Source organism: Mycena indigotica (genome assembly GCF_014461135.1).
Source record: "Mycena indigotica strain 171206Taipei chromosome Unknown Mind.scaff0009, whole genome shotgun sequence".
Classification (NCBI taxonomy): Eukaryota; Fungi; Basidiomycota; class Agaricomycetes; order Agaricales; family Mycenaceae; genus Mycena; species Mycena indigotica.
In genome coordinates this window covers 209,695-235,923 of record NW_023503008.1, presented here as the reverse complement: position 1 = coordinate 235,923, position 26,229 = coordinate 209,695, and the positions used below count along the sequence as shown (strand labels likewise).

At 51.6% G+C, this 26,229-nt stretch overlaps 4 protein-coding genes across 4 annotated transcripts; 2 read left to right on the top strand and 2 right to left on the bottom strand.

Annotated features, from left to right (window-relative positions):
• Positions 1-302: 302 nt before the first annotated feature.
• On the top strand, positions 303-2,667 carry MIND_00993300 (Hexose transport-related protein; the record flags this gene model as incomplete). The annotated part of the gene is made up of 16 exons (XM_037366537.1): positions 303-415; positions 463-591; positions 641-680; positions 728-835; positions 885-943; positions 993-1,085; positions 1,134-1,384; positions 1,436-1,561; positions 1,607-1,637; positions 1,685-1,785; positions 1,837-2,052; positions 2,105-2,121; positions 2,167-2,244; positions 2,290-2,348; positions 2,395-2,479; positions 2,533-2,667. 16 exons carry the CDS (start codon positions 303-305, stop codon positions 2,665-2,667), a joined length of 1,641 nt encoding a protein of 546 aa, XP_037215931.1.
• A 691-nt stretch (positions 2,668-3,358) lies between these two features.
• Positions 3,359-4,799, top strand: MIND_00993200 (Mitochondrial type 2c protein; the record flags this gene model as incomplete). The annotated part of the gene is made up of 4 exons (XM_037366536.1): positions 3,359-3,650; positions 3,699-4,064; positions 4,118-4,282; positions 4,330-4,799. The coding sequence occupies 4 exons, from the start codon at positions 3,359-3,361 to the stop codon at positions 4,797-4,799; spliced, it is 1,293 nt and encodes a 430-aa protein (XP_037215930.1).
• Positions 4,800-19,402: 14,603 nt separating this feature from the next.
• Positions 19,403-22,340, bottom strand: MIND_00993100 (Extracellular matrix protein FRAS1; the record flags this gene model as incomplete). Its single annotated transcript, XM_037366535.1, has 5 exons — positions 19,403-20,715; positions 20,768-20,941; positions 20,991-21,329; positions 21,383-22,171; positions 22,220-22,340. The coding sequence occupies 5 exons, from the start codon at positions 22,338-22,340 to the stop codon at positions 19,403-19,405; spliced, it is 2,736 nt and encodes a 911-aa protein (XP_037215929.1).
• Positions 22,341-22,796: 456 nt separating this feature from the next.
• MIND_00993000 (Zn(2)-C6 fungal-type domain-containing protein) lies at positions 22,797-24,107 on the bottom strand (the record flags this gene model as incomplete). The annotated part of the gene is made up of 5 exons (XM_037366534.1): positions 23,955-24,107; positions 23,733-23,898; positions 23,223-23,684; positions 23,004-23,172; positions 22,797-22,956 (listed from the first exon to the last, which is right to left on the bottom strand). Exons 1-5 carry the CDS (start codon positions 24,066-24,068, stop codon positions 22,797-22,799), a joined length of 1,071 nt encoding a protein of 356 aa, XP_037215928.1. The 5' UTR covers positions 24,069-24,107.
• Between the last annotated feature and the right edge of the window lie 2,122 nt (positions 24,108-26,229).

The window sequence follows — 26,229 nt, the reverse complement described above, 5'->3', positions numbered from 1 at the left end:
GCCCTACTACTACATATCGTATCATTTCCTATTCTATACTGGCTGTATCCTCTATCCTCGAGTGCGGAAAATTCTATTTGTCTATGCTCTATTCTTCCGAGTGGACCTTCATATGCATGCTTTATGTGTTAGGTCATGTGCCATGATTCCTTGTCCGCTTTCAAGTTTTCGACGTCACAAGGTGTCGCATAAGACAGCGAAGGAGCGCTGGCCACGGCGGTTCGGCACCCTGGGGCCGATGTGGATAATAAAAGGCAACGGAAGGATACTTCGTGGAGCCGCCGACCTCTTCTGAGTCAGGAATGGGGGGCCTACAAGCTGCAAATGCCGCCCGACGCGCTGAACTTGCTGGTCCGGCTGGGATTCGAGGGTTAATGCAGAACCCTCGCTTGTTTAGGCTGGCTATTATCACCACGTACGTCGAGCTAAATTTTCCATTCTTATTTCCTGACCAACGATTAGACTTGGTGCATTGTGTTATGGCTATGAGCAGGGTGCCTACTCCCAGGTTCTTGTCATGGATGCATTTGTCAACGACAGGAGATTCGCTCGCATTGCGAACGACTCCTCATTCAAGGGTTGGAGTGTTTCGTGGGCTTTTTCTGTTCTCGTTATACGCTTGTAGTTAATACTCGGCAAGGACACTCGGTCTTGGTGGTTGGGCAGGAGCTTTATCGAATGTAACCCACTCTCAAAGAGACAGTCAGCAAGGCTAATTTATATCTAGGGATACTTATGCGACATTATATCTCGACGGTGGACACTTTTTGTGGGGGCTATGATTTGCCTGTTGGGGACGGCTTTGACGACCGGAGCACAAAATGCGGCTTGGATGGTTTGCCCTTCATATAATGTCTCGCCGAATCTCATTTTAGTACCATCAGTTCGTGGGGAGATTCTTTATCGGCTGGGCAGTGGGAAGTCTTTCTGCAGCCGTTCCATTGTGGGCTGCTTGTGATCTGACCGAAACCCCCTTCTGACTTGCTTGCTAGGTACAATTCGGAGATTTCACCACCAGAGCTACGTGGCACTGTTGTCTCCATCCAGCAATTAGCGATTGTGACTGGCATCTGCATATCATTCTGGTGAGCCTGCGGCCGCTACTTTCGCCTACTGCTAACTGCCTAAACCAGGGTCGGATTTGGCACCAACTTCATCTCAGAGACGAACTCCGCCTCGTGGCGCGTCTGTCTCGCCGGTCAGGGAGTCCCCTCGTTGGCGTTGGCGCTGCTTAGCTTCACGCTTCCCTACACGCCACGATGGCTCATTCGGAGAGGGCGCAATGAAGAGGCGTTGAGCACGTTAGCATGGTTAAGGAAGATGCCAGAGGACTCTGAGATAGTCCAATTGGAGTATACCGAGATTCAAGCAGAGGCGCTGTTTGGTGGGTTTTGATTTCCTTTCATGTCATAGCCAAGTACTGATTACGCGAAAGAGGCGGAGACCACAGCTGAACGATTCCCTGGTCTCACGAGCAAAGACGCATGGACACAGTTCAAGCTCCAGATCGCGCAATTTGGGGAGTTATTCACGACCATTCATATGTTCCGACGAACAGCAGGTGTGTTGAACTGTTGCTAATCGATCGAATAATCACGCTGTGTAGTCGCGTGTCTCACGCAGTTCTTCCAACAAATGTAAGAACACTTTTCTGCGGAAGGAACATATTTCTCATAGCTTGCAGGTCTGGCATTGATGCCATTGTCTACTATGCTCCATCAATCTTCTCCTCGCTCGGTTTACCGGGGAAAACAGTTTCTCTACTCGCAGCAGGTGTCATTGGTGGTACGCCGCTCCCATTTGCTAAAGAATCAAAACCTCAAGGACTGCTCCCAGTTGTATTCATCATATCCACACTCCCGGCAATCGCTACCATCGACCGAGTGGGTCGCCGTCCGCTGCTTATCATCGGAGGTAGCGGAATGGCCCTCATGTTGATTCTGGTTGCGGCATTAACGGCCACGTACCAACCGGATTGGAACAACTCCGCTGCGGGGTGGACGACAGCGACGTTTATATGGATTTATGTCGCGTTCTTTGGCACTTCATGGGGTAAGTCAAAGACAAGCCTTCTCAGTGTGGTAGCAGATTGACGCTGGTTCAGGTCCGGTTTCATGGACGGTATGACTGGTTTAGTGAGGCTGAACCAAACTCAATTGAGAATAGGTCATCTCAGAAGTCTTCCCTTTGTCGACTCGGGCTCACGGAGTTGCGCTGGGTGCTTCTGCGAATTGGATGACCAACGTAAGTTGTTTCTGGCTTTGTTTCCGGTTTTGAACTACTCTATAGTTTGTGGTCGGAATAGTTGTTCCCGATATGCTCAAGGCCATTACCTATGGCACCTATCTGTGCGTGTCCAACGGCTTTATATTCGCCAACTGAATATCTGAATAGATTCTTCCTCATGTTCATGTTGATGGGGATTGCCTTTGCTTATTGGGTACTTCCAGAGACGTTCGGAAAGTCACTCGAAGAGATGGTCTGTCTCGCTCGTGCCTGATTGGTCTTTGTGGTTGACTTCGAGTTCCATAGGACCTCGCATTCGGCTCTGGCGAAGGACAAGAAGACATGGCTCGCATGGAGCGCATTCTGCTGGCGTTGAGTAACAAGGAGAAAAAGCATCCGCGGGAGTCCGATGATGTGGGAAGCTCAAAAGCCGAGGCCTAAGTATGTAGTGGGTCCTGGTGGGTCCCTTGGGGGCAGCAGGCATGATTGTTTGCCAAGTTGTATTTCAACCTATCTCATTCAGTTCCTGTCTGGGGCTGCCCACGTCTGCTGCCAATGGTTGAGAGTTTCAAATTGAATTCGACTGACAACAGTCGTATTGAGATATGTGGGGAGTAACAACTGCTTGCCTACCATCAGCATTTCCCCCGCATTTTCAGACATTTTTAGACAAGGCCGCGGAGGCAAGCCGGGTTCTAAATCGACGGCGTTTAATCTTCGAGCAAGAGTAGAAGTACAGAAGCTTCGATGCCCTCCCATTCCACGCTTGTTGCAAGGCAAACAGGAACAAGCACTGAGTTCATGAGGGCTTTAGGAGAGTACGCCGAAAATACGCGTGCTTTGATCGGCCAGTAAAAGAGCGACCGGCTTGATCGCCTTTATGAAACAGTCTGCCATGTGGGTGGCACTGGTGCTGAGAAAAGACGCGTCGGACCATGAACTCGACAGTTGTGGGTCCAGATAACACTTTCCGGGCCCAAATCCTGCGCTAATTTGCTGCTTTTTGCACGAAATACGACTCGATCGTCAAGATGCAATTATGTAACGCGGAAGTCACATGCTCATTCGTATTTATCCAGCGCGTCCATCTTGACCTTATTTTTCTTTCGCCCGTCCGCTTCCGCTGCCCTATATGGGCGACAGCCTCCAATGGGCCTACCTCGAAGACCTCCCTGCTGGCACCCGGCTTACTCCTGACGATGGTCCGTGGCCGCGAGCCTATTACCTCCTTGAAGATGAAGAGATTTGGGAAGAATTCGAGCGCGTCGCTGACCCCTCAACTGTCCTTTTTTCACGCGACAAGGGCTGGCGGGCGGACGGAGTCAACTTCCAACCTGCACCGACAACAAACACTCAAGACCGATATGTCTTGAAGCAACTGAATATTCACGGGCGGCGCTGGACCTTGACGGGTGTTTTCGATGGTGGGCCACACAGCGAACGGTCGAGCGGAGGTTGAAACTGCCTCACAGGTCATCTCGGTGATGAAACCGTTGAACATGTCGCGCACCATCTGCCTATTATTGTCGAGGAGTTTTTGTCGGAACACCTCAAGCAGCCACAAATTTCCCCCGCGTTCATCTCCAATCTATTCTCCCGCTCAATTGTCGCGTTTGACGACGCAATAGCTGGCGACATCCTGGACTTATTCGGAGGGTCAGACAGGCTGGACGAATACTCGGACCATGAAATCAGCGAGATTATTAACGACCAACACAAGGGGGGTGACAACTACAGAAAAGCCCGGCTGTGCATGTACGGGACGACCGCTCTTGTCGCTCTAACTGACCCCGACCACGAGAATTTGTGGGTGGCTAACCTCGGAGATTGCCAGGCTGGTGGGGACTCTGCTATTCCGATCAAATTTGCAGTCAAATTGATACATCTACAGTTCTCGTGTCACCGAAAGCCACTGAAGGCTGGGACGTAGAGTTTATTACTGCCGAACATAACGGCGCCAACGACGCGGAAATCGCACGTGTCCACAGAGAGCATCCTGGTGAGCCGGAATGCGTCGTAGATCGGCGAGTCCTCGGCGCGTTGGCACCCACTCGAGGTAAGTTGTTCTGTCTTTGAATGGCAAATATAAAAAACTATTTTCAGGACTGGGTGATGTCCCATTCAAACAGCCACCCGCATTCACTCGCCGTATACTGTACAACTTGGCCCCGGGTTTCAGCGATACCGCGGCTTGGGAACGCTGTCTCGAGCGGAACATAACTCCGCCATATATCTCAGCTGCTCCAGAAGTCACACACCGTCGCCTCCCGCGACGGAATTCCCGCTCATCCCCACGGCCCCGATATCTCATTCTCGCGACTGATGGATTTGCCGAGCTGTGCCGCGGCCATGATGCTGGCGAAGAAAGCGTGTTGGTCGAGTGGGCGATGCGGGAAGACAAGGACCAAATCAAGAGCCTCCCCGATTTGGAAACGCAGGACAATCTCGCCTGCAGATTACTGCGCCAAGCCCTCGGTGGCGAGGATCGGGCAGCTGTCTCCGCGATGCTTACTTTGGACGTCGAGGACAGTGCCTGGGTGGACGACACCGCTGTTGTGGTGCAAACACTGTGATATTTGCTTTCGTTTTTGGTATATTCTTCGGGTATAATAATCTGGGTAACAAGTAATTGCATACATATATTCATGTAATTTCTCAATATAACATGACCATTTCTGGAAGTTGGTACCTTCCTCAGACTGCTCTTCCCCAGACCCTCTTGAACTCTTTGCAACACTATTAGGCACATCAGTGCTGATACACAGTAACCCCCCTAGACAGTCAGTCCTGGCCTATCCTCTTGGGTTGCTGGTGCTGGGCTATGAGGGCCCTGAACATGTCATGGATAACACCCAGCCTGTTCTCTTGGGTGCTACTTACTCCTAGACTCCTCCCTATTCCCATATTACCCCCAGTTGGGCTTGGTGTCACTTCCTACATGTTTGTTCCCTCTTTCTAACATGCATGCTCCCTGTCATCACATGCTGTGTGTCTTAGGCCCTTGGTGGCCTGACACTAGCGCCGGAGAGGCTTGGAGAGGATAGGCTGAGTCTTATCTATAACACAGTGCCTGGACCACACAGATCTGATTGCCTCCCCTATAGCTACATAGTGATGAGGAGAGGAAATATACTAGTAGGGTGCAGTTTTTAACTATGTTGAGATTCAAAAAAATAGTTTATAATGCCAAGAGCCCCAAAATGATGTTTATAAACAGGTTTGTAAACCAGCCTATCAAACACAGGATTTTCATATCTTTTCTTTTAGTGGTACTTAACAGATCTAATTGTTAGCGATAGCGGGAATCACGGGCGCGCGGTGATGCACAGATCTCGCATGTGATTGCGGGACTGGCCGGAGCTCAGGTTAGGGCTGTGCTGGAGGATCACTTAAGTAGCGGTGTCTGTCAGGGGAAACCCTGATGCCGTCACTTGATCCCATCAAGCGCCACGTCTCCGCTCGCGTCTCCGCACCCTGACGCTCTCCCTCCACTGCCTGCACCACATCCCACATCCAGTGATCCCTAGTCTTCGACTTCCCTGGCCACTCCCCTCCGGAAGTCCCTCCGGAATCAGCATCAGGGATCACTAATGCCATCGGAGACCTCTCCGGATGTGAACACACCACTTCCCTCTGAGACCTTAAGCCTATGGCCTTCTAGCCTCTCTGGGCTGTTACTTATCAAGGTCTCCCTACGATCTCTATCCGCTGGACCTTTTGGGTGTCCCCAACCTATGTCAGCGTTCGGGCTTACGTTCGGATGGCTGAGCTTTGCCATGGCTCCGCTCTCCACTCCGCCACCACGGCCCCCGTCATCGGGTCTTTCCCTGGGTGAGGCCTACTGCCGTTAAGGCTCGTGCCCACTGCAGCGCCCCAGGCTGCACGCCCTCACACCTCCACCTCTCTGGAGACGTCCGGGGACGTCTCCGAGTGACCCCCTGTCGCTACCCTCCGGTGGTCATGGCTGGCCGCCATTCCCATTGGTCCTCTTCGACACTCCCTGGCCCTTGGGCTAGACCAGACTCCTTCCCTTTCCACTCCACGCCTTCCCTCTCCGTTTCTGGCCGTCACGTTGATAAGCCGCATTTTGGAACACACATAGAAAACCACTGTTTTCGTTCGTTTCATGGGTACAGCACACGTCTAGGAACTGGCATAAGTCCCAAATGGCCAGTTAGGGAGATATCTGCGAGGAGGCGTTTTCGACTTCGACCGTTGTTGACAGCAACTGGCCGTTCAGAACGACTCTTACAACAACCAAAAACCACAGCAGAGCCCAACCAACATAGAGGATCCATCCAATCCTTTATATATACCAAAAGGGAGTGTAAACTAAAAGGCATATTCGGTCTGGCACACGTTGGGACTCGAACTCAGAACGCTCCGATGAAGGTTCAACCAGGCTTCGAACAGATCAGTCCCTGACAGTATTGGAACGCGGTTTCGGAACTTACGCAAGGACAAGGACATGTGGAGGTGCGGTTAAACGGGAAATATGACTCAGTGGAAACGAGGGCTTGGCTGCAGATCGCGGCGACCTTAACCTGTAACCGTCCAACTGAACAACTCAACAATAGATTGCAATTATCTCGTTAGAAGAGTTGCCTAACGGTGTCTGGCGGTTAGCCTCAAGTTATGGGTATCGATGGAAAGCTAGGAAGTGGAGCAACATGACGATAACAACAACGGTTAGCGGACCGTTCACAAAAACGCATAGACGGTTGCAATAAAGGAGGATTTACAAAGGTCATTGACACCAAACACGCGCTACCGGTCATCTAGACCTGGATTTTCGACTCTGGGCCTTATGGCGAAACGATACCTTACAAATTATGCACATGGACCATCATTCTGTTGTGGCAATTTACCTGATCTTATCATTTTCTGTTTTAGTATTTATATCTCTGTCCTGTATTTGAGCAATTCACGGATTGCCCCGTTACTATTAGGTGCATCTGGGGATCTAGCTTGTCAATATCATCCTGCTAGCTCTTTCATTCAAGTAAAAAGGCGTTGTGATCGAAGGGTTGAGGGTTCCGGTTGCCGTATAAAAGAGTTTCGGTTGGCATACACTTGGTTTCGGTTGGCGGTCGAGAGTTTAAGGCAGTTAGTTCCTGACTTGAGACGACTACTTGGGTTTAAGGCAGTTAGTTCCTGATCCAAACGAGTATAAACGGTTCTGGGCATCGTATTGACGCTTTCCTATTGCGGGTTTTCGTCGATAGTACGCTTAAGGACAACCACAAAACGAATCTTTAATAAGATTTCATTCGATCTACCCTACAACCTTGCACACCCGTGTACAGGCTCTGTTCCCAGGGTTCTGCACTCATATTAGGAGACAGTTATTGGTGGTTGTTGGACGTTTGGAACGGTGTTATACGGTTATCGCTCAGACAGAACGACTATTTGTTGTTTTGTTGTTGGGTTTTAGTTGTGTAGAGTCCGTCTCTCATCTCCGGTCTCCCCACCCGTCATCCACCCTCATCAACGTCATGGTCACACACCCAGAGTCGATTCCGATTTCAATTCCGATTCCGGTTGTCACGTCACGGTCACAAGCAGAGACGCCCAGAGGTAGCCTGGACCTCCCGAAGCCCTTCTTGGGCCTTCTAGGGATGCCTGGGTCCCTTGGCATCACGGTCCCAAACCTGCCTCTCCGGAGCTTCGAGGGCTACTCGACACTCACCTAGGGTCCATTAGCGACACCTGACTTCTCCAACCCGTCATCCGTCGCTACGCAGTCACTCTATCATTACTCCGGTCACTAGTATATAGTAGTGCACCTGGGCAGAGGGCTCCTTGGCTTGTTCTCTAAGGATTCCCCCTCTGCTCAGCTGAGTCTGTAGTGTCCCTTCCTGTTGTAGTAGTTCACTAAGGATTCCCCCTCTGCTCAGGACTCTGATTTCAAGCCTTGCAAGGTTGCCCTTACAGTGTCCGCATGGCAGGTAGCCATGCTTTTATCTCCCCCTACATTCTCTTTGTACCCTTGGGTAGTGGTCAAGCTATTTGTCTGTTGGCACTTGATCAGGAGCGTGTGGCGTGGTCTTATAGAGCCGATTTCTGACACTGATACAGTTAACAAACTTATCCTACTATATCCACATAAAAGGCAGAGGGTTTGGACCTTCAAGGGAGGGAAAGATATGTGTGCAGCCATCTCCCAGGGAAATGTACATCTACACGCTGTCCATGACAGTGTAGGGATCTGCTCCCCCCCACTGCGAGGCAGTGTGCAGGGCCCACTAAAACCCTGGGCATTTCTAGCTCGCTCTTTTGTCATGGATAAGACCCGGCCCATCTGCTCCAGCACTGGTGTCAGGCTACTGAGGGCCCACAATACACAGCACATGACAACGGGGAATAGGTGCCCCAGTAGGAGGAACACTGGAGCTGCTGGGGCAGCGTCCATAGCCGTTACCATTTAGCTTAGTCATCATCACTGTACCTTGCCTTATTCCATTCGCTTGCCCACCTAGACCACCCCACCATCCTCAATGCACATGTGGGAAGCATGTGACTGAGAACGATGTGTCGAGCCGTCGCCAAGCCCAACTTGACACAAGGGGACTGGGAGGAGTGCTAGGAGATCAGGAGTAGCACCTGGCCCACAAGAGATGTACGATTGTCCCCTCTGTGGCCAGGAATGGGGGGCGAGTGGGAGCAGGAGAGGTCAAGGGTGTCCGATCACCCCTCAGCAGGCCCGTGTATATAAGGTGTGATAGCATATACTGTACTCTATCACTTAGATTGTCTATTGTACTGCTTCTCTCTATGCAAGGAGGCATCACCAACTCATCGGGCCCGAAACGACCTGATTCAACCCTGACCCCGACCTCGATAAGAGACCGCTTTAATAGGCCCTTTTAGTTTGATTCTACTCTGCTCGCTTCGCTTGTGGGCCCAATGATCCATCTGTTACATCCTCTCTCTCTTGCCAGATCTCTTGCTGCTTTTTGTAAGGGCAACCCTGGAGACTCCGACAAAAGCCTAGCAGGGGAGGATCCAAAGTATGAATAAAAGCTACGGAAATACACGGAGGGACTGACCTAGCAGGGGAGGATCCAAAGAGAAGAAACTCTAAGGGTCCGCCTGCTAGGGCGCCAACTATATACTGGTCGTCCGTAACTGCCGACGTAGAGTGCAGAGGGCCTGAGCGGCATCGCAGGCCTTGTCCCAAGGTGATCGTTGGGAGGGTCTTGACAGATCGGTGATTGTGCGGGCGAAGGAGGCCAAGGACGAGGGGTTGGGGTAGGTTGGAGCGTCTGAGGGGGCAGCGGTCAGATGCGCCTCAGATGCGTTCGGACAGTCCGAAGAAGGCCGAAGTGGGGGTTCCCCTGACACTTTTGCGACCACTGTCTTGTCTCCTGTGTGGAAGGTTGTCATCACTGTGTGTGTGGCGTAGTTCTGCCACCAGACATTGTAGCAGCTCACAATCTTGTACACCAATGTAGCCTTTGCTCAGGTGGTTTCTTGTTTATTCTGCTCACTAGCTCATTTGTCAGGATTTTCATATCCTATCCCAATGTACACTGAATTCTGATATTTTTTTGACTCTTTTTCCCTCTTCTAACAATTTTGATATGAAATTTAACCAATTATCTCAGATTGAAAGTATTTGTTAAAGTAACCTGCCTTTCTAACCCCCAGAAATATCTCTATCTCTAGTCTGACTACAACTCCATCCTTACCTACTCTATTGGGCACACTGCCTGGCAGTCTTCCAGACAATCTCCCTGAAACCTGGCTTGCAATAGTATACTATATAGTCAGCTACATAGCAGGCAGACCTTGGAGTTTTTTTTTGATCCTCCCCTGTGAGGTCTGCTTGTAATTGGTTTGCATTTGCTTGCTAGGTGTCTGATTCTGAGCCTTCTGAGGGTTGCCCTTATATAGTGCCCACGGGCACTTCTCAATTGCCGGATATAGGTGATGTGACACCTGAAGGCAGCTGAAACCACATTTTCCCAGGACTTGTCAAAGGTCCGAAAAGTGCATAAATCGATAGATCTCAGCGAGAGCTACCGACTGATAAAATTTCTAAGGAATCAGACAAGATTTCGATTTTCAGAGTGTCAGAAAACTGAAACATTGTGCGAAAATGGGCCTTCTAGGGCCCAGATTGATGCCTGATGACCACGGAAACATGTTTTTGGCTCAAAATCTACCTCTTGACTGGTCAAAAAATGGAAAAAAACTCCATTTTGCCATTGGCAGGCCATATCACATAGTGTAACACCGGCCACTCTCTTAGGCTTGCCGACTGTCAGATGGCCATCAGCAGCATGATTGTCACCAGAGATAAGTGTTTTAGGCTTGTTTGGGTCTAATCTTGGTCGCCAGAGGGAGAAATACCATCAAAATTTCTGCAAGAAGGGCCGAAAAAGTGAAACACCATGGGAAAAAGGCATAAATCGACATTTTTCGAGGAGCCGGATCCAAGAAAAAAATGTCATAAAATGTCAAAAATTTTCCTCGGCCTTGCCGGCCAGTGTAAGAGAAGTGCCTTGGTGCACTATAGTGATACTGGCCTATTTTAATCAATTTGTTACAGCATCAGTGGTGTGACACCCCTGACAAATTGGATGTTTCATCAGTGATGTAGCAGCTATGTGACTGACAAAATTTTGGGCTGCCCCAGCCTGGGTGCCATTACCTGGGCTAATTTGTCAGCTCTATTGGCACCCTAGGACTGGCGAATTTTTTTTATCAGTGATGGGGTGTAATATATGACTGATGAATTGATCAAAGATTCAAAATAAAACAGTACACTACTTTTTTTTCTTTTCTTTCAAGCATGTATTTAGTTCAGAATAAACTATACACATCCTAAATGAAGTATCTTTGTCTAAGGTCCTAAGTGACTCAATCCCAACATTGGAGGACAATTAGTTGTATAATTGTCTGGGGGGGTTGAAAAGTTGTAGTATATATACTATTACCATATAGAATGATATTTTGTAGAATATAGATGACAGGAGGCATAAGTAAACAGTCAGAGGTATATTGAAGCATAGGGGGGATATAAGCCAGTACTGTAATGTTTTACTTAATTTAAATGCCAGTTTTGGCATGATGTCACACATAAACATCTGATTTGTATAATTTCCTTATTTGGAAGTTCTTGGCACTGCCAGAAAAATCAGAGATAAAATTCAAGAAATCTGTGTAATATATAAAAAAAATTATAATAACATAGGTGTGACATATGACATTTGAAATAAGTAAAATACTATAGTATGTGGATATGACACAATAGATATAGTGATTAAGAGTAATGTGAAATAGATTAGACAAGAAAGAAATAGCATATATAAATCTACCTTCAATATTTTGCACTTCAAGTATATATCAACTATCTAGATAGTTGATAGTTGATAGATAGATAGATACAGTATTACATCATGTCTATATAATATTTATTACATTCCAGAGCTTGGATGATATCTTAGGGATATCTAGGAAAATGTTTCCGAAGATTTATGCAAGATATCCACTTATAATCATCCAAGACAAATCCTATAGTACTGCCAAGTTATCATAGATAAGATCCAGCCTATCCTCTCCAGTGCTGGTACTGGGCCACCAAAGGTCTGCAATACACAGCATGTGACAACAGAGAACATATACCTTAAAAGAGGGAATGCACACATAAGATACACATGACTAAGAATGACATATCAGACCCAATGTCAAGCCCAACTTGCAGCACAAGGACTGGGGAGGAGTACTAGAAGGACTAGGAGTAGCATCTATACCAGACAAGACATATAATTGTCTTCTCTACAGCCAGGGACAGGGAGGCAGGGAGGAGCAGGAGAGGTTAAGAGTATCTGATCACCCCTTAGCAGGGCCACATATATAAGGTGTGATAGTATACCCTGAACTCTATCACTACCACTTCTCTCTATATAAGGAGGTACCAACAACTCATTGGGCCCTGACAAGTCACAACCCTATCTAAACATCACACCAATAACAACAAGGAACCACTGTAATGGGCCGTTTCAGCTTGACCTTAACCCTACTCGCTTAGCTTGTAGGCCTAATGACTCATCTGTTCTGTTCCGGGCATGCTGTCAGGGGAACCCCCGCTTCGGCCTCCTTCGGACCCTCCGAACGCATCCGAGGCGCATCCGACCGGCGCCCCCTCGGACGCTCCGACCCACCCCGACCATCGTCCCACGGCCTCCTTCGCCCGCACAATCACCGATCCGTCAAGACCCTCCCAACGATCACCTTGGGACAGAGCCTGCGACGCCGCTCCAGGCCTTCTGCGCTCTACGTCGGCGTTACGGACGACCAGTATATAGTTGGCGCCCTAGCAGGCGGACCCTTAGAGTTTCTTCTCTTTGGATCCTCCCCTGCTAGGTCGGTCCCTCCGTGTATTTCCTGTAGTCTTATTCACGCTTTGGATCCTCCCCTGCTAGGCTTTCGTCGGAGTCTCCAGGGTTGCCCTTACAGCAGAAGAAACTCTCTACGGGATTAACCGGTCAAGATTGCCAGGTTTGGTGCTGACTCAGGCTCGGAGTACGAGTCCGTACCCCCCTCGTCACCGCCCCCTGCCACTTGACCCTCCTCCTCCTCTGCTCTTGTCGTCTTTACGCCCGCTATGTCTACCGGAGCTGCTCCGGACGCTGACGCGCGCATGGACGCACTTGAGGCGAAACTAGACAACCTCACCAATATCCTCACCCACCTTGCTTCCCAGGCTTCCGCTGCCGCACCACCTCCCGGCAGCTCCCGAACCGCCTTGGCATCTCCGAATGCCCCGACGCGGATGCGTTATTTGGTGACATTACTGTCGCCTCAAAACTGGTCTTACGACCAAACCCCCCGTTTGCGTTTAACGGAGATCGCAAACGCGGCCGCGCCTTTCCTATACGCGGTCAAAACCTACGCTCGGCTTGCCCCGGAGGCCTTCGTAGTTAACGGAGAGCCGAGCGAAGAAAAGGCCGTCCGCTACGCCATGTCCTATATGGCGGAGGGACCTGCTCAGCAATGGGCAGAGCGTCATGGGAGCAAAAACCCCTTCCCCTTCCCTCGGTGGGGCCAGTTCCTCTCCGAGTTTCGCCTTCGGTTCGTCGAGGAGAACGAACAGGACCTCGCGCTCGCTAAGTTGGAAGCGCGGGTTATCACATGGGAACGCGGGATGTCTACGGATATACCGACGACTTCGAGGACTTGATGGACCTCGCTGGCTTCAAGACGCGTTGGTTAAGGTAACCAAGTACCGCCACGGACTTGACCCCTTGATCAACAACGGCATCACCTCTTCGAACGACCCCCAGACCTCCGTGACTATCTGGGCTGGCGCACTCGGGCTTTCCGACAATATGAAGCCCTGGTGCGAGCGAAGCTCATTAAGGGAACGGCTACCCCTGGACCGCCGGGAGCTCCGCGGCGCCTTCCCCATCACTCGTTCGGCAACTCCGTTCCCCATCCGCCCGGTGGCCCCCCTGTGCCACCCGCGCCCGCGCCCCCGTCCCGGTACCTCCGGCTCCCGTCCCTATGGAGCTGGATCGTACTAGGGCTCGGGGTGCCCCTCGTCGAGCCTGCTTCAGATGCGGCGACCCCAACCATTTGGCTCGGGACTGTCCGCTCCCCGCCGACGTCCGCCATGTGGACATCCTCGACGAGGTAATCCAGCAACTTGGTGATGAGATGCTGGGAGAGCTGCTTGCGGCGGTTGTCCGATACTGCGGCCTTAGCGGAGGCGCATTCGGAGGCTCCGGCCAGCTGATATAGCTACTTCTATGCAAAAGATGTGGGCCACTGCCCATGGGTGTAATGCAAAAGATGTGGGCAACAGCTCTAAAGTCACAAATGTCACAAGTATTTCCATGATAATTAATTATTTTAGGGCTTTCTAGCACCTTCTAGGTGATGGGATCAATGCCTTTGATATAATGTTTTTGATGTGGAACCATTTTTGATGAAGATCAATTGATTTGCTTATTAGGCTCTGTTCCATCAATGTGACATGTGATTACATCAATTCCCTTGCCCTGTATTATAAACTGTTCCAAATTATATACCGAATCATCGGCCTGAAGAAATAGTGACTTCTATTACCATATATAGCATTAGCTTAGTCATAGCTATCAATTTGGCTCTTTAATCTAGTATTTATATTACAGGCTTGTGACCTGTGGGCAATTGCCCACATCTTTTGCATTAGACTGGTGGGCAGTGGCCCACATCTTTTGCAAAAAGACTGGGTATACAGGGTGCTCCGGCAGAGGATTTTGTCCCCCGCGACGAGTGACTGGTGTGCCCTCGTTCGCGTCCATAAATCGTTTCACTTGTTTGTATGATGAATCAACTCCCTTGCCCTACAACAAGCCCGAAACGAAAGACGCACCCTCTGCCCCCTCCGAAGCCCCCGTTCGGATTCGCCGACTTGCCTGGGAGAAAAAGCTACCTGGCAGTTATACCATCTCTGCCGCTCCTGGCGTTAACTCGCTGCACCTCCCCCTTGAACTTGAGTCCACTGCGAACGCGCGCTCAAGCTCTCCCTCTCGGGTCTGGTCGACTGCGGAGCTACTTCGGACTTTATCGACACAGAATATGTCAACCGGAATAATGTGCCAGTCCGAAATCTCTCAGTACCCATCCCGGTCTACAACGTCGACGGCACCCCCAATGATGCTGGGTCTATTCGCCAAATCGCGGACCTCGTTCTACGGTACAACGGACACTCCGAACGCGTTCAGCTGGCTGTAACCCACCTTGGGAAACAGGACCTGATACTCGGATACTCCTGGCTCAAAAAGCATAACCCCGAGATCAACTGGGAAACAAAGGAGGTGAAAATGAGTCGTTGCCCCCGCAGCTGCTCTACCTGCCGTGACGAAGAGCGGACCGAACGCGCCGAGGTTCGGCGGCTCCGACTCCTTAAATCACGACTACTTGGGGCGCCTTCCCCACTGTTTGCGCTATCGATATCGCTGGCCCAGATGATGCTGACGACGAGCTCGGAGCCGCTTCGGACCCTCCGGAGCCCTCACCAGATCTCGACGGCGACGAGCATCTTGAAGACGGCGACCGCATCTTCTACACCTCCTTTCTCCCAGTTGAGGAGATCCGCGCTGGCAGTACAGTGTCCCAACGCCTTGCAGAGGCCTTCGCCCGTAACTCGGCCCCTCCGCCTTCGGAGATCCCGGACTGGGCCAAGGAGTTCCAGGACGTCTTCGACAAGGAGTCCTTTGACACATTACCAGAACGAAGGGCTTGGGACCACGCTATCGAACTCGTCCCCGACGCGAAGCCCGCTAACTGCAAGGTGTATCCGATCTCTCCCCTCGAACAGCGCAACTTGACGAGTTCATCGAGGAAGGACTTGCCACAGGCCGTATTCGCCCTTCGAAATCTCCGATGGCCTCCCCGTCTTCTTCGTTAAGAAAAAGGACGGAGGGCTTCGGTTTGTCCAGGACTACCGCGCCCTCAACGCAATGACGATTAAGAACCGGTACCCCCTTCCGTTGATTAACGACCTTATCAACAGGCTCAAGGGCGCTCGTTACTTCACCAAACTCGACGTTCGCTGGGGTTTTAATAACGTCCGGATTAAAGAAGGAGACGAGTGGAAGGCGGCCTTTCGGACTAACCGAGGGTTGTTCGAACCTTTGGTGATGTATTTCGGCCTGACAAACTCCCCGCGACGTTCCAAACGATGATGAATGACATTTTCCAGGATCTCATTCTTTCAGGCGACGTTATGATCTACCTCGATGACATCCTTATCGCACATTCGGACCTCCGCAAGCACCGCGAGATCGTCCGGGAGGTCCTTCGGCGGCTCCGAATGCACAAGTTGTACCTTCGCAAGGGAAAAGTGCGACTTGAGAAATCGTCAATCGAGTACTTGGGGGTCATTATCTCGCACAACCATGTCGAAATGGACCCCGTTAAGGTCGCCGGAGTCTCCGCATGGCCTCCGCCCGAAAACAAGAAGGACGTTCAGCAGTTCCTGGGGTTTGCTAATTTCTACCGCAGGTTCATTCGGGATTTCTCGGCCCTAGCGCAACCTCTCTTTGCTCACCAAGAAAGACCAGAAATGGACCTGGGGAGACGCCGGCCGCCGCCTTTCAAGCCATCAAGGACGCGGTCGTATCAGAACCTGTCTTAGCGATCCCGGACGACTCTCGGCCTTTCCGACTTGAAGCAGACAGCTCAGATTATGCGACGGGGCGGTTCTTTCACAACAATCTGCCCCGGACGGGAAGTGGCACCCTGTAGCGTTCTATTCCAAAAGCTTAAATGATGTCCAGCACAACTACGAGATTCACGACAAGGAGATGCTCGCGATCATCCGCGCACTCGAGGAGTATCGGCATTTCCTCGAGGGCGCCGCGCATCCGGTTGAGATCTGGACTGACCATAAGAACTTGGAATACTTCCGAAAGGCGCAACACCTTAATCGTCGGCAAGCCCGATGGTCGTTGTACCTTTCCAGGTTTGACTTTACGCTGCACCACGTCCCAGGTCGCCAGATGGGCCGTCCCGATGCTCTCTCCCGCCGGCCTGACCACGGTATCTCCGACGACAACTCGGATGTCACCCTCTTACGCCCGAACTGTTCCACGTTCGCGCGCTTGAGGCCGTCACTGTCTCTGGGCCTGGCTCCGAACTTGTCCGCGACATCAAGGAAGCGCTATCCGGTGAGCCTGACCTAGAGGAACCCGTCGCACTTGCGGCTCGGCAACTCTTGAAGGTCCGAGGTCAAGCTCGGGGCCCCCCGCTCATCGCGTTCGGACGAGTGGGCCGTCTCAGGCGACCTCCTGTACTTCCGCGGCAAGGTCGTAGTCCCCAAAGACAAAGACCTGAGGAGGCGATTATAGAGCTCTGCCACGACACGCGTGTCGCCGGACATGCCGGGCGGTTCAAGACCCTGGAGTTGGTTTCGTGCAACTACTGGTGGCCACAGATGTCCCGCCATATCGGACGCCACGTCGCGACCTGCGACTTATGCTGTCGTCACGGCCCTCCGAAGGCTTCCGCACGGGGAGCTACATCCAACCGAAGTCCCCCCGAGCGCTGGCACACCGTCACGGTGGACTTCATCGTCGAGCTCCCCGAGGCCCATGGGTATGACGCGGTTATGGTAGTGGTTGACGCCCTCGGGAAACGCGCTCACTTCACCGAATGCCATACGACAATAGACGCGGTCGGAGCTGCCCGCTTGTACTATCGGAACGTCTGGAGACACCACGGAACCCCGAGAAGTACATTTCGACCGTGGTTCGCAGTTAATCGCTGACTTCACGCGCGAACTCTGGCGCTTAATTGGCGTCAAGCCGGCTACCTCTACGGCTTACCACCCGCAGACCGACGGACAAACCGAACGCGTTAACCAGGAGCTCGAGCAGTACATCCGAATCTTCACCAACTACCAACAAGACGACTGGGACGAGCTTATCCCTGCCGCTGAGTTCGCCTATAACAACCACGTTCACTCCTCCACTCAACAGGTACCCTTTATGACGGACACTGGCCGGCTCCCCCGAATGGGTTTCGAGCCGGGCACCCGCTCAGAGCTGGAGTCAGTGAACGAGTTTCGCGATCGGATAGCGAACGGCGTCTCCGAGGCGAAGGCCGCGCTCGTCAAAGCCAAAGACGAGTATAAACGGTACTACGATCGGAGACGATCGGACGCTCCGAATATTCAAGTTGGTGATAAGGTTTGGTTAGATGCCTCTGACATCAGAACAACTCGGCCCTCCGAGAAGTTCTCCCACAAGCGCCTCGGACCGTTCAAGGTGCTCGCAGAGGTTAGCAAAGGTGCCTACAAGCTCGACCTCCCCCCGTTACTCCAAGCTCCACCCCGTCTTCCCTGTTGTTAAACTCGAGCTCGCTCAGGACGACCCCCTTCAATGGACGACCCGGCTACGACGAACCGCCCCCGAACTAGAGGACGGAGTCCCCGAATGGGAAGTCGAGGAAATCTTGGATGCCAGGATAAGGTATAAGCGTCTTAACTACTTCGTCAGGTGGAAAGGCTACGATGCTTCGCACGACTCGTGGGTTCGGTTCGACCGTGTCTTCGCGCCAGACAAAATTGCGGACTTCTATCGGAGGTACCCAGGTAAACCACGGCACATCGCCTCAGCGACCTTCGACTCCTTGCCCTTCCGAACTATGCGTCGGGACGCCGCATTCAAAGGGGGGGGTGATGTCAGGGGAACCCCGCTTCGGCCTCCTTCGGACCCTCCGAACGCATCCGAGGCGCATCCGACCGGCGCCCCCTCGGACGCTCCGACCCACCCCGACCATCGTCCCACGGCCTCCTTCGCCCGCACAATCACCGATCCGTCAAGACCCTCCCAACGATCACCTTGGGACAGAGCCTGCGACGCCGCTCAGGCCTTCTGCGCTCTACGTCGGCAGTTACGGACGACCAGTATATAGTTGGCGCCCTAGCAGGCGGACCCTTAGAGTTTCTTCTCTTTGGATCCTCCCCTGCTAGGTCGGTCCGTCCGTGTATTTCCTGTAGTCTTATTCACGCTTTGGATCCTCCCCTGCTAGGCTTTCGTCGGAGTCTCCAGGGTTGCCCTTACACATGCATTTCCAAGGAGACCCTTGCATGGCCCAACCCAAAGCCTGACACAAGTCAAATAATACTGTACTATTTCAATCAATTAGTCACATTGACTTTTTTAGCTGAAATTTTCTGCCTGTCCCAGGTCACAGCAAGTATCTTTGGTCCTAAACCATCCCAAAATGGTAATTTCTAAATTAAAAAAAAACTTCCGCACCTATGCAGAACTTCCATATAAGGCAAAAGGTCATACCAAATCCAGGCCTTGGCTGAATTATATCCAGCTAAACATCTTATTACAGTCTATTCCTGCGGCTATTATATCAATTCAATCTGTAAACCAAAATGAATCATATAGTACAAAGTGAACTTGAGGGAGCTCGGCAAGGTCAACACAGAATATACAGTTACATGATTATTCTAATTTGAGCTTTGAACAACATCAATAGTTAAGAATGGCCTTCCATCTGAGACAATCAAACTCTGAATAATGTGGTAATTACACTAGGTAGTAGATACAGTGAGTGTTGAGATATTGTATGTAGTCATGCTCCAGTCCGTGCCGTGTGACGTGTGTGTGAAAGAATATGCGTGAATAAAGAAAGGAAATGAATGCGAAAATAGGAGGAGCGACGGCTATCGTCTAAACGGATTATTTGACAACTTGCCCGAGGTCCCTGTTACGTCTGGGCGTATCCAATAAGCGCCATGGGTTTCCGCCAGCGACGGGCGTACAGCCTCCGCGTAAGCCTGAGCCTCTGTGATTCGGGGGGGAGGTGCAATTACCGGCACATCAGCATCGACATCGACCAGACGGCCTTCCGGTGGCGAGGCGGGTTTCGCATACGAGCTCAATATTGAGCTCGGGTACCGTGCGAGACCGGATAACTCGGTCTTGCTCACCGGTTGACGCGGTTCAGGGCCAGCGCGCGGGACACCAGTCACGGAGGAGTAGATGGACCCCCGCGAGACACGTTGTTGGGCATCTAATTCGGGCAGGACCGACGGCTTCGACCCTCCGCTTGAATGCGACGCATAAGAATGGCGTGAGTATTCGTAAGCTCCGAACACTTGGAGTTTCTCCATTTCGCGATGATGTCTGGCCTCCTCCGCATTCCGCATCTTCATCAGCTTGATCGCCTCGCTCTCCACCTCCTCGTTCTCGTCCAAGTGGATCGCGGGAGTGGGTTGAGCGCGGCGGCTGGCGCGATGTCCAAATAGCTTCTCCCCAAATCGAACTAGCCGCCAGCGCCAGTTCGTCTTGGGATTAAGTTTCTTCGTTGCAGCCCAAGCAGCCGTTTGTTTCGCCCGTCGGTTGCGAGCTCTGCGGCGCCAACACATCAAGAACAACATGAAGATGAACGCGCATCCGAGGGCCATCAAGAGGATTTCCCACCAAGCAAGGGCCCGACCACCCGGAGTCCTTGGGGGCGGAGTCGGAGTCGGTTTCGTTGGCTCCGAAATGGTGCCATTGTTCGTGGTTGTCGACAAAACATGAACAAGATCCGATAAACAGACTCCGAGACCAGGAATAACGCTAGTAGAGTTATTGCAGCTGGCCGCAACACATGTCCCTCCACGCAGCACTTGATTGGCACTCGAGCAGGCAAGACACCGGCCAGGACCCGAGCCAGAACAGCTGGAGCAGCTGGCATCACATGACTGACAGGAGCTTGAAGTCGTGTCAAAGAATTGGTTTTTGCTGCAGGTTGGGAGACAGCGGCCACCACTCAGAACAGGTCGATTTGGAGGGCAACTGGCGCATTGGGAGAAAGATCCACCGGTGCAAGTTGCGCAATCAGGGTGACAGGACAGACAAGCGCCGGAGGAGGAAAAGGTGTTGGAAGGGCAAGTGGAAACACATTTGCCGTTAGAGGCAACTTGGTTGTTTGGACATGTAAGGCAGGAGGTGGAAGAGCCGCTACATGTACTGCAGCTTGGATCGCACGCTGATGATGAGCGTTAGATAAGACGAATAAGAGTGAAAGAAGACCGACGAACTGGTACAGGTCATATTATCCTTCGGAGAAAGGAAGCTCCCGGATGGACAGCTCTCGATGCATTGTCCGTTGGAAAGGACGCTACCTTTGATACAACCAGTGCACTTGAGTTGATTGACTGTCGAAGCAACATTGAAGCTAGCAATCGAGCAAGACGTGCATTTTGCACCACACGCTATCAATGCACATTAAGATTAGAGCTATAAGGAATTAGATTGACGTACTATCGCATTTGCCTTTATTGTTGTCAGCAATGAGATTAGAGCCTTCGCATACGCCAGTGCTGCTAGCCGAAACGCAGCTTCCATTGTTGGTTAAGAAACGAGAGGTTGGGCAGGAAGTGCAATCATTCGAGGTTGGGCCGGAACAGGTGCTACACGAACCAGAGCACGGCGTGCAATTAGTTCCATCGCTGAAGCTTCCATCGGGACACGTGACTCCATTGGCTGATGAAGGAAGGGGGGTGCATTTCGTAGCGTCGTTCTGATCTTGCGTGAAGCGGGTGGCACAAGTAAGGCAGTTTCCTGTGAGATCGGCGCAACTAGCACATCCAAGCTTGCAGACTAGAAAGGGTCTCAGACTTGGACACAAATAACTGAAGTGAATACTACATTACCTTTGCAGTCTCCCGTAGACGTCGAGAAAAATCCGCTCGCACATTTGGCACAAGAAGTGCCATTATCAGCAGTGGTCCATCCCGAATTACAAGCACATGACCCGTCTGGATTACAGTTACCGTTCAAGCAGTTGCAAGCAGTAAGTGGGCTGGGAACGGGCGGGGTAAGGCAACGACCAGTACCAGAGATGCCTTCATCACACGAAGCACAGCCAGCAGGGCATGGCTGACATTTCGGGCCAAAGAAACCTGCTGCACAAGTCTCGCATGACGTTCCATTAAAGCCTGGCGCGCAGGTGCATGTTCCAGTGGAAGAACATGTGCCAGAGCTCGAGCAAGGGGAGGAGCAAGTGGCGGATTGCATATCCAACAATGTCATTGAGCCCGTGTTGCTGGAAGGCAGTTGGGAGGTGTCGGGAACGGAGTCCCAAATAATCACTCGGCCATTGGAGCCAACCGAAACGGCGGCCCATATGTTGGAGGCAAGAGCCATGGATTGTGCATTGAGAGGAGTGGAGGAGTTGGCCACGGGCCCGGACGGGAGGCCACTGAATGCAGATTTGCCCGAGTAGAGGGATTGAGAGTAGATTGCGAGACCGGGTGACACTGCGACATTGAGTGGCAAAGACGGTGTAGAGTTAGAGCCAAAGCCCGGTGTTGGGTTGAGGGTGGCATGAGGAGACGTAAGCAGGTCGTGCACTAGTTGTGGGTTCGTTGTCGTCGTGTATTGACCAGGGAGAAGGAGTACGCTGCCGTTGCGAACATCCGACGCGGTAAGCGAAACTCCAACTGTTCTATGGTAAGCTCGACAACCAAAAGAGAGCGATGGAAACGCACGAGTGGTGTTAGAATCTCCCTGCAGACATTGACCGGCAATACAGACGATGGCATTCGAAGCAGAGGCGACTTGGGCGCCAAAAGCCGCAACCTGAGTGGCGGCAAGAAGGAATGAGAACATGAGAGTGGAAAAAGAGGGGGTGAGAGTGTGAATAAAAGAGACGGAAGGGAGCTCATTGTACTTCGCTTATGCTTGTTCGGGGTAAGGTGTGACAGCATGTCACACTTATTGTTCTTGCCATCAACAATTGATTGCAATGGTGAGCCCTCGCTGAGCCTCTACATCTAGACGTACATGAATGGAATGCTAACGCTCAGAGGAAACGACAAGACGCAATTTGCAAGGGACTGCAAAAGTCAAGAACAATACTTACAAATCAGGGCATTGGTAAGAAAATACAAGGGCATGACATAATAACGAAGCTCAAGAAATTAAGACACGCTCGGAAGAGATACTTATTAAAGCTCCATGAGAAGAACAAGGCTCGCGCCCAACTAGCCCGAAGATCGTTTTTCAGTTTCTCGACTTTGTGTTAGGGTTCCCAATTAAATCGAAGATTAGATTCCAAGTAGAAGTTTAAGAGTCGTCTTCCAGCTCGAGAACGAACTCAGACCCCGACACTGCCCCAACTTCTTGCATAGTCTGATGCCGCTCGCACTTTAGCCTCGCAGGCTCTTCTTCTTCCCAGCCATCCTCGTCTGTGACCTCCACAAGAAGGTACAACACCAATTTCCCCCTGTTACAGTCATTAGCAAAATCAGGAGAAGGCGGAGCACGACCGACCCGTTTGGTTCAATCCCCAGATTCTTAGCGCCGACAGACAAGATCTTCTCCACGGTATGCGAGCCACGGGTCTTGAATTCTTTCCCCTTGCCAGTCTCGCCAGAGATCAGAGTGATTTTGAAGCGGTCCGCCTCGCTGGTGGATTGTTCGGATGCCGTAGTGTCTGACCCTATCGCAAAGGTCATGAAATGCGGAATATCAGGATATGGAGAAACATACGATTCAGATTAGCCACTCGTGATTTTGAAGGACCGGCGACAGGCGAGGCTGAACGTTGTCGTTGCTTCTTAACTCGAACTTTAGGTGTAGATATTGAGACATCGTCGTCGTTCCTCGACTGAGCCTTCTTAGGACTTCGTTGTTGTAACCGTAGAGGCTTCGTGTCCCGCTCCTCCTGCTTTACGGGGCTTTTCTCCTCAGGAAACAGATCTTCTGCCACTCGACGTGCTTCGTCATCACCCTCTGAATCCCCTCCAAACCGGCTTCCCGTAAAGACCTCCTCATCGTCCGATTCTTGTTTAACGTTGCGTAGGATCGCTGCAACGTGAGCTGATTCGTTGTCCTGACCCGGCCCTTCGTCTTCTTCGTGGACTGTTTCATCTCCGGTGACCTCATTCTGGGGCTCTGATTCGGTTATGGGCGGGGTTGCAGCAGGCGTTCGCAGACCCTTCTTCTCCGCTCCTACAAGATAATGAGCAAAAACCAACCTCCGGCGGATATAGAACACACCTTCAACCGTTACCGAGATGATATCAAGCGCGGGGACCAGGAGTGGGTACACATCCTCCGTCAGCTCGACATCGTTTCCTGCACAGACATCGAGGGTAGATATGTGTAGGATTAACTTTGTTTGATCCTGGAGCCCAAATTTGGAAAGAATCAGACGGTGAAGTTGCTGCAAATTGCCGCAATAGTGAGCATGATGATCGACCAACTTGAGTGGCACGATACCTTGTAAGACGATGGTCGGGGGACAAACTTGCGTTTGCCGTCCAGCGCTATTACCAACACGGCAATATCATCATCCAGACAAGTCAGTGGATTGATGGTCGAGGATACACGCATAGGGCAATTGGGTTGAGCACTGTAAGTACAGGAGTCGAGGACAAGGGTGTTTGGAATGTGACAAGTCCACGTGCTGATGTGACCTTGACGCTGGTTGAACGACTTTGAGCTAACAGTGGAAAAACTGTTTATGCATTATGATCTTGACCGGGCTTCGACGCTCTTCACTTGCTTTTCAAGCCGCTGGTGAACCCAAGTTACACTTTCTGATCATGAGCACACCAGCAGACCCACTCAGCTTGGCCCAGTGCCTATCGTTTATCTCCACTTGGACAGTCAAGAATTGGTCAACCAAGAGCGCACGCAGCCTTTGAAGTTGTGCCAGAGTATACCTGCGTGGACCGGCTCCCCGCTCTGGCAAGCATCTCAACAGGGAAAGCGGCGCAGCAACAGTTGCTTCACGAACCGGTAAGCACTAAAACTTTTGAAAAACTTGTAGTCGAACTTGAACATTTGAACACAGTTGACAGTTTCCTTATTCTTAGAAGTTGGGACACATATGACGCAGATGCACCCCGTGACCTCTACCTATCTATCTTGCTCTTGTCACCGTCCTTCATCACCACCTGCTCTCTGCGTCTCGAGACTATCTCAATCTGAACCCAAGACACCTCAAGCAGGCGGTACAACCCTTGTTCTGAACTTGTTCCGTCTCCGGCGTCGAGCATGCGTAGATTCTCGTCATGAAACTGTTAACTTTCCGGGTAGCTCGATTGAGCCGACTTCAAGGCCATCGAGCGCCGTCCTAATTTCATCCTAAGTATACGCGCCGCCCATAGCAGCCTGGAACTGGTGTCCGATGCGGCATTGACACCAAATAAGCTATGTATGACACTGCAGATCACATTGGACTTCGACAACGCGACATCACGCGAGGACGCAACCAGTGATATGACCTTCGATCTATGACGGAAAGAAGTTCTTTTCTTTGGCTTTAAAAGCGGAATGATTCGTCCCCCCACCGCAGCCGTTTGGTCCTCAATCGCCTCTCGACGTATGCTCACTGTTCCCTCCCCATTGTCACCACCCGCTGACGATGCATTCAGTGGAACATAATGTTCACTCTCCGTCTCCTCAGTGTTGCCATTCTGGCCATTTCCTCTTTGGCCGCTCCGTCTATCCCCCCTGGCCAAGTCGTGACGCCCAAAGGACTCCGGGACGCGTCGACCGTCCACGAGATACCTGCAGGATCAAAAGTGGTACACGTAGGCAACTCGACGGTCCACGTACTAGGAAAAACTGGCTCCGTCCTCAAAGTCGTCAAGCTCAAACCCGAGCTCGAGGCGAGAGCGCCGACCCCTGCTTCCGATGCCCCAGTCCCAATGCAAACCGGTTGGGTAGCATATGCGCACTACTTCAACAACGATGTCCCGATCGGCTCATTCAAGACTACCTGGACTGTCCCACCCGCACCAGCTGCAAACCACGGTCAAACGATCTTCCTGTTCAACAGCATTGAGTGCGTAACTTGGTTCACTGCCGTTCTGAAATCCTCATCTCTCACTGTAGACCGGGAAGCTTTGACGGCATCATGCAACCCGTTTTACAGGTGCGCATTTCCTCTCTGTCTGCCTTCTAAATCAACCTCTGTGTGTCTCAGTGGGGACGGAGCGCAGCTGGCGGTGCGATTTCTTTTTGCACTGTAAAACAAAGTACTTAGCAATTCGCTCAAGGTGGCCCGCAATGGATGCTTGCATCATGGTACCTCTACCCCGGCGGGACATTCTTTTCGCCTCTGGTCGGTGTTTCTGTCGGGCAAAGACTGCAGGGTGAAGTCCGGCTCGTTGGCGCGTCTGGCGGGACCTTCAACTACCTCTCCTCCTTCACCAATGTTGGCGGCACGGGACTCGAGGTCGATGGTGGCCCAGAGCTGAAATGGGCTACGCTCACCCTCGAGTCGTATGGCGTCACCACCCGCGACGACTACCCGGCGGGCTCGACGGTGTTCTCGGCCACCAACCTGCAGCTGACTAACGGCGGATTCCCGAATATCAACTGGGCCACTGTCAGCGACACCGCTGATGGTATTACCACCACGGTACAAACCCAGGGCTCGACGGCGGCTGTTGTTACAATTACTTACTAGAGGGATGGTTTAGAAGTAAAAGAATGATTTTTAAGATGGTAACAGGAGAGAAAATTCGATTTATCAGGTGCTAGC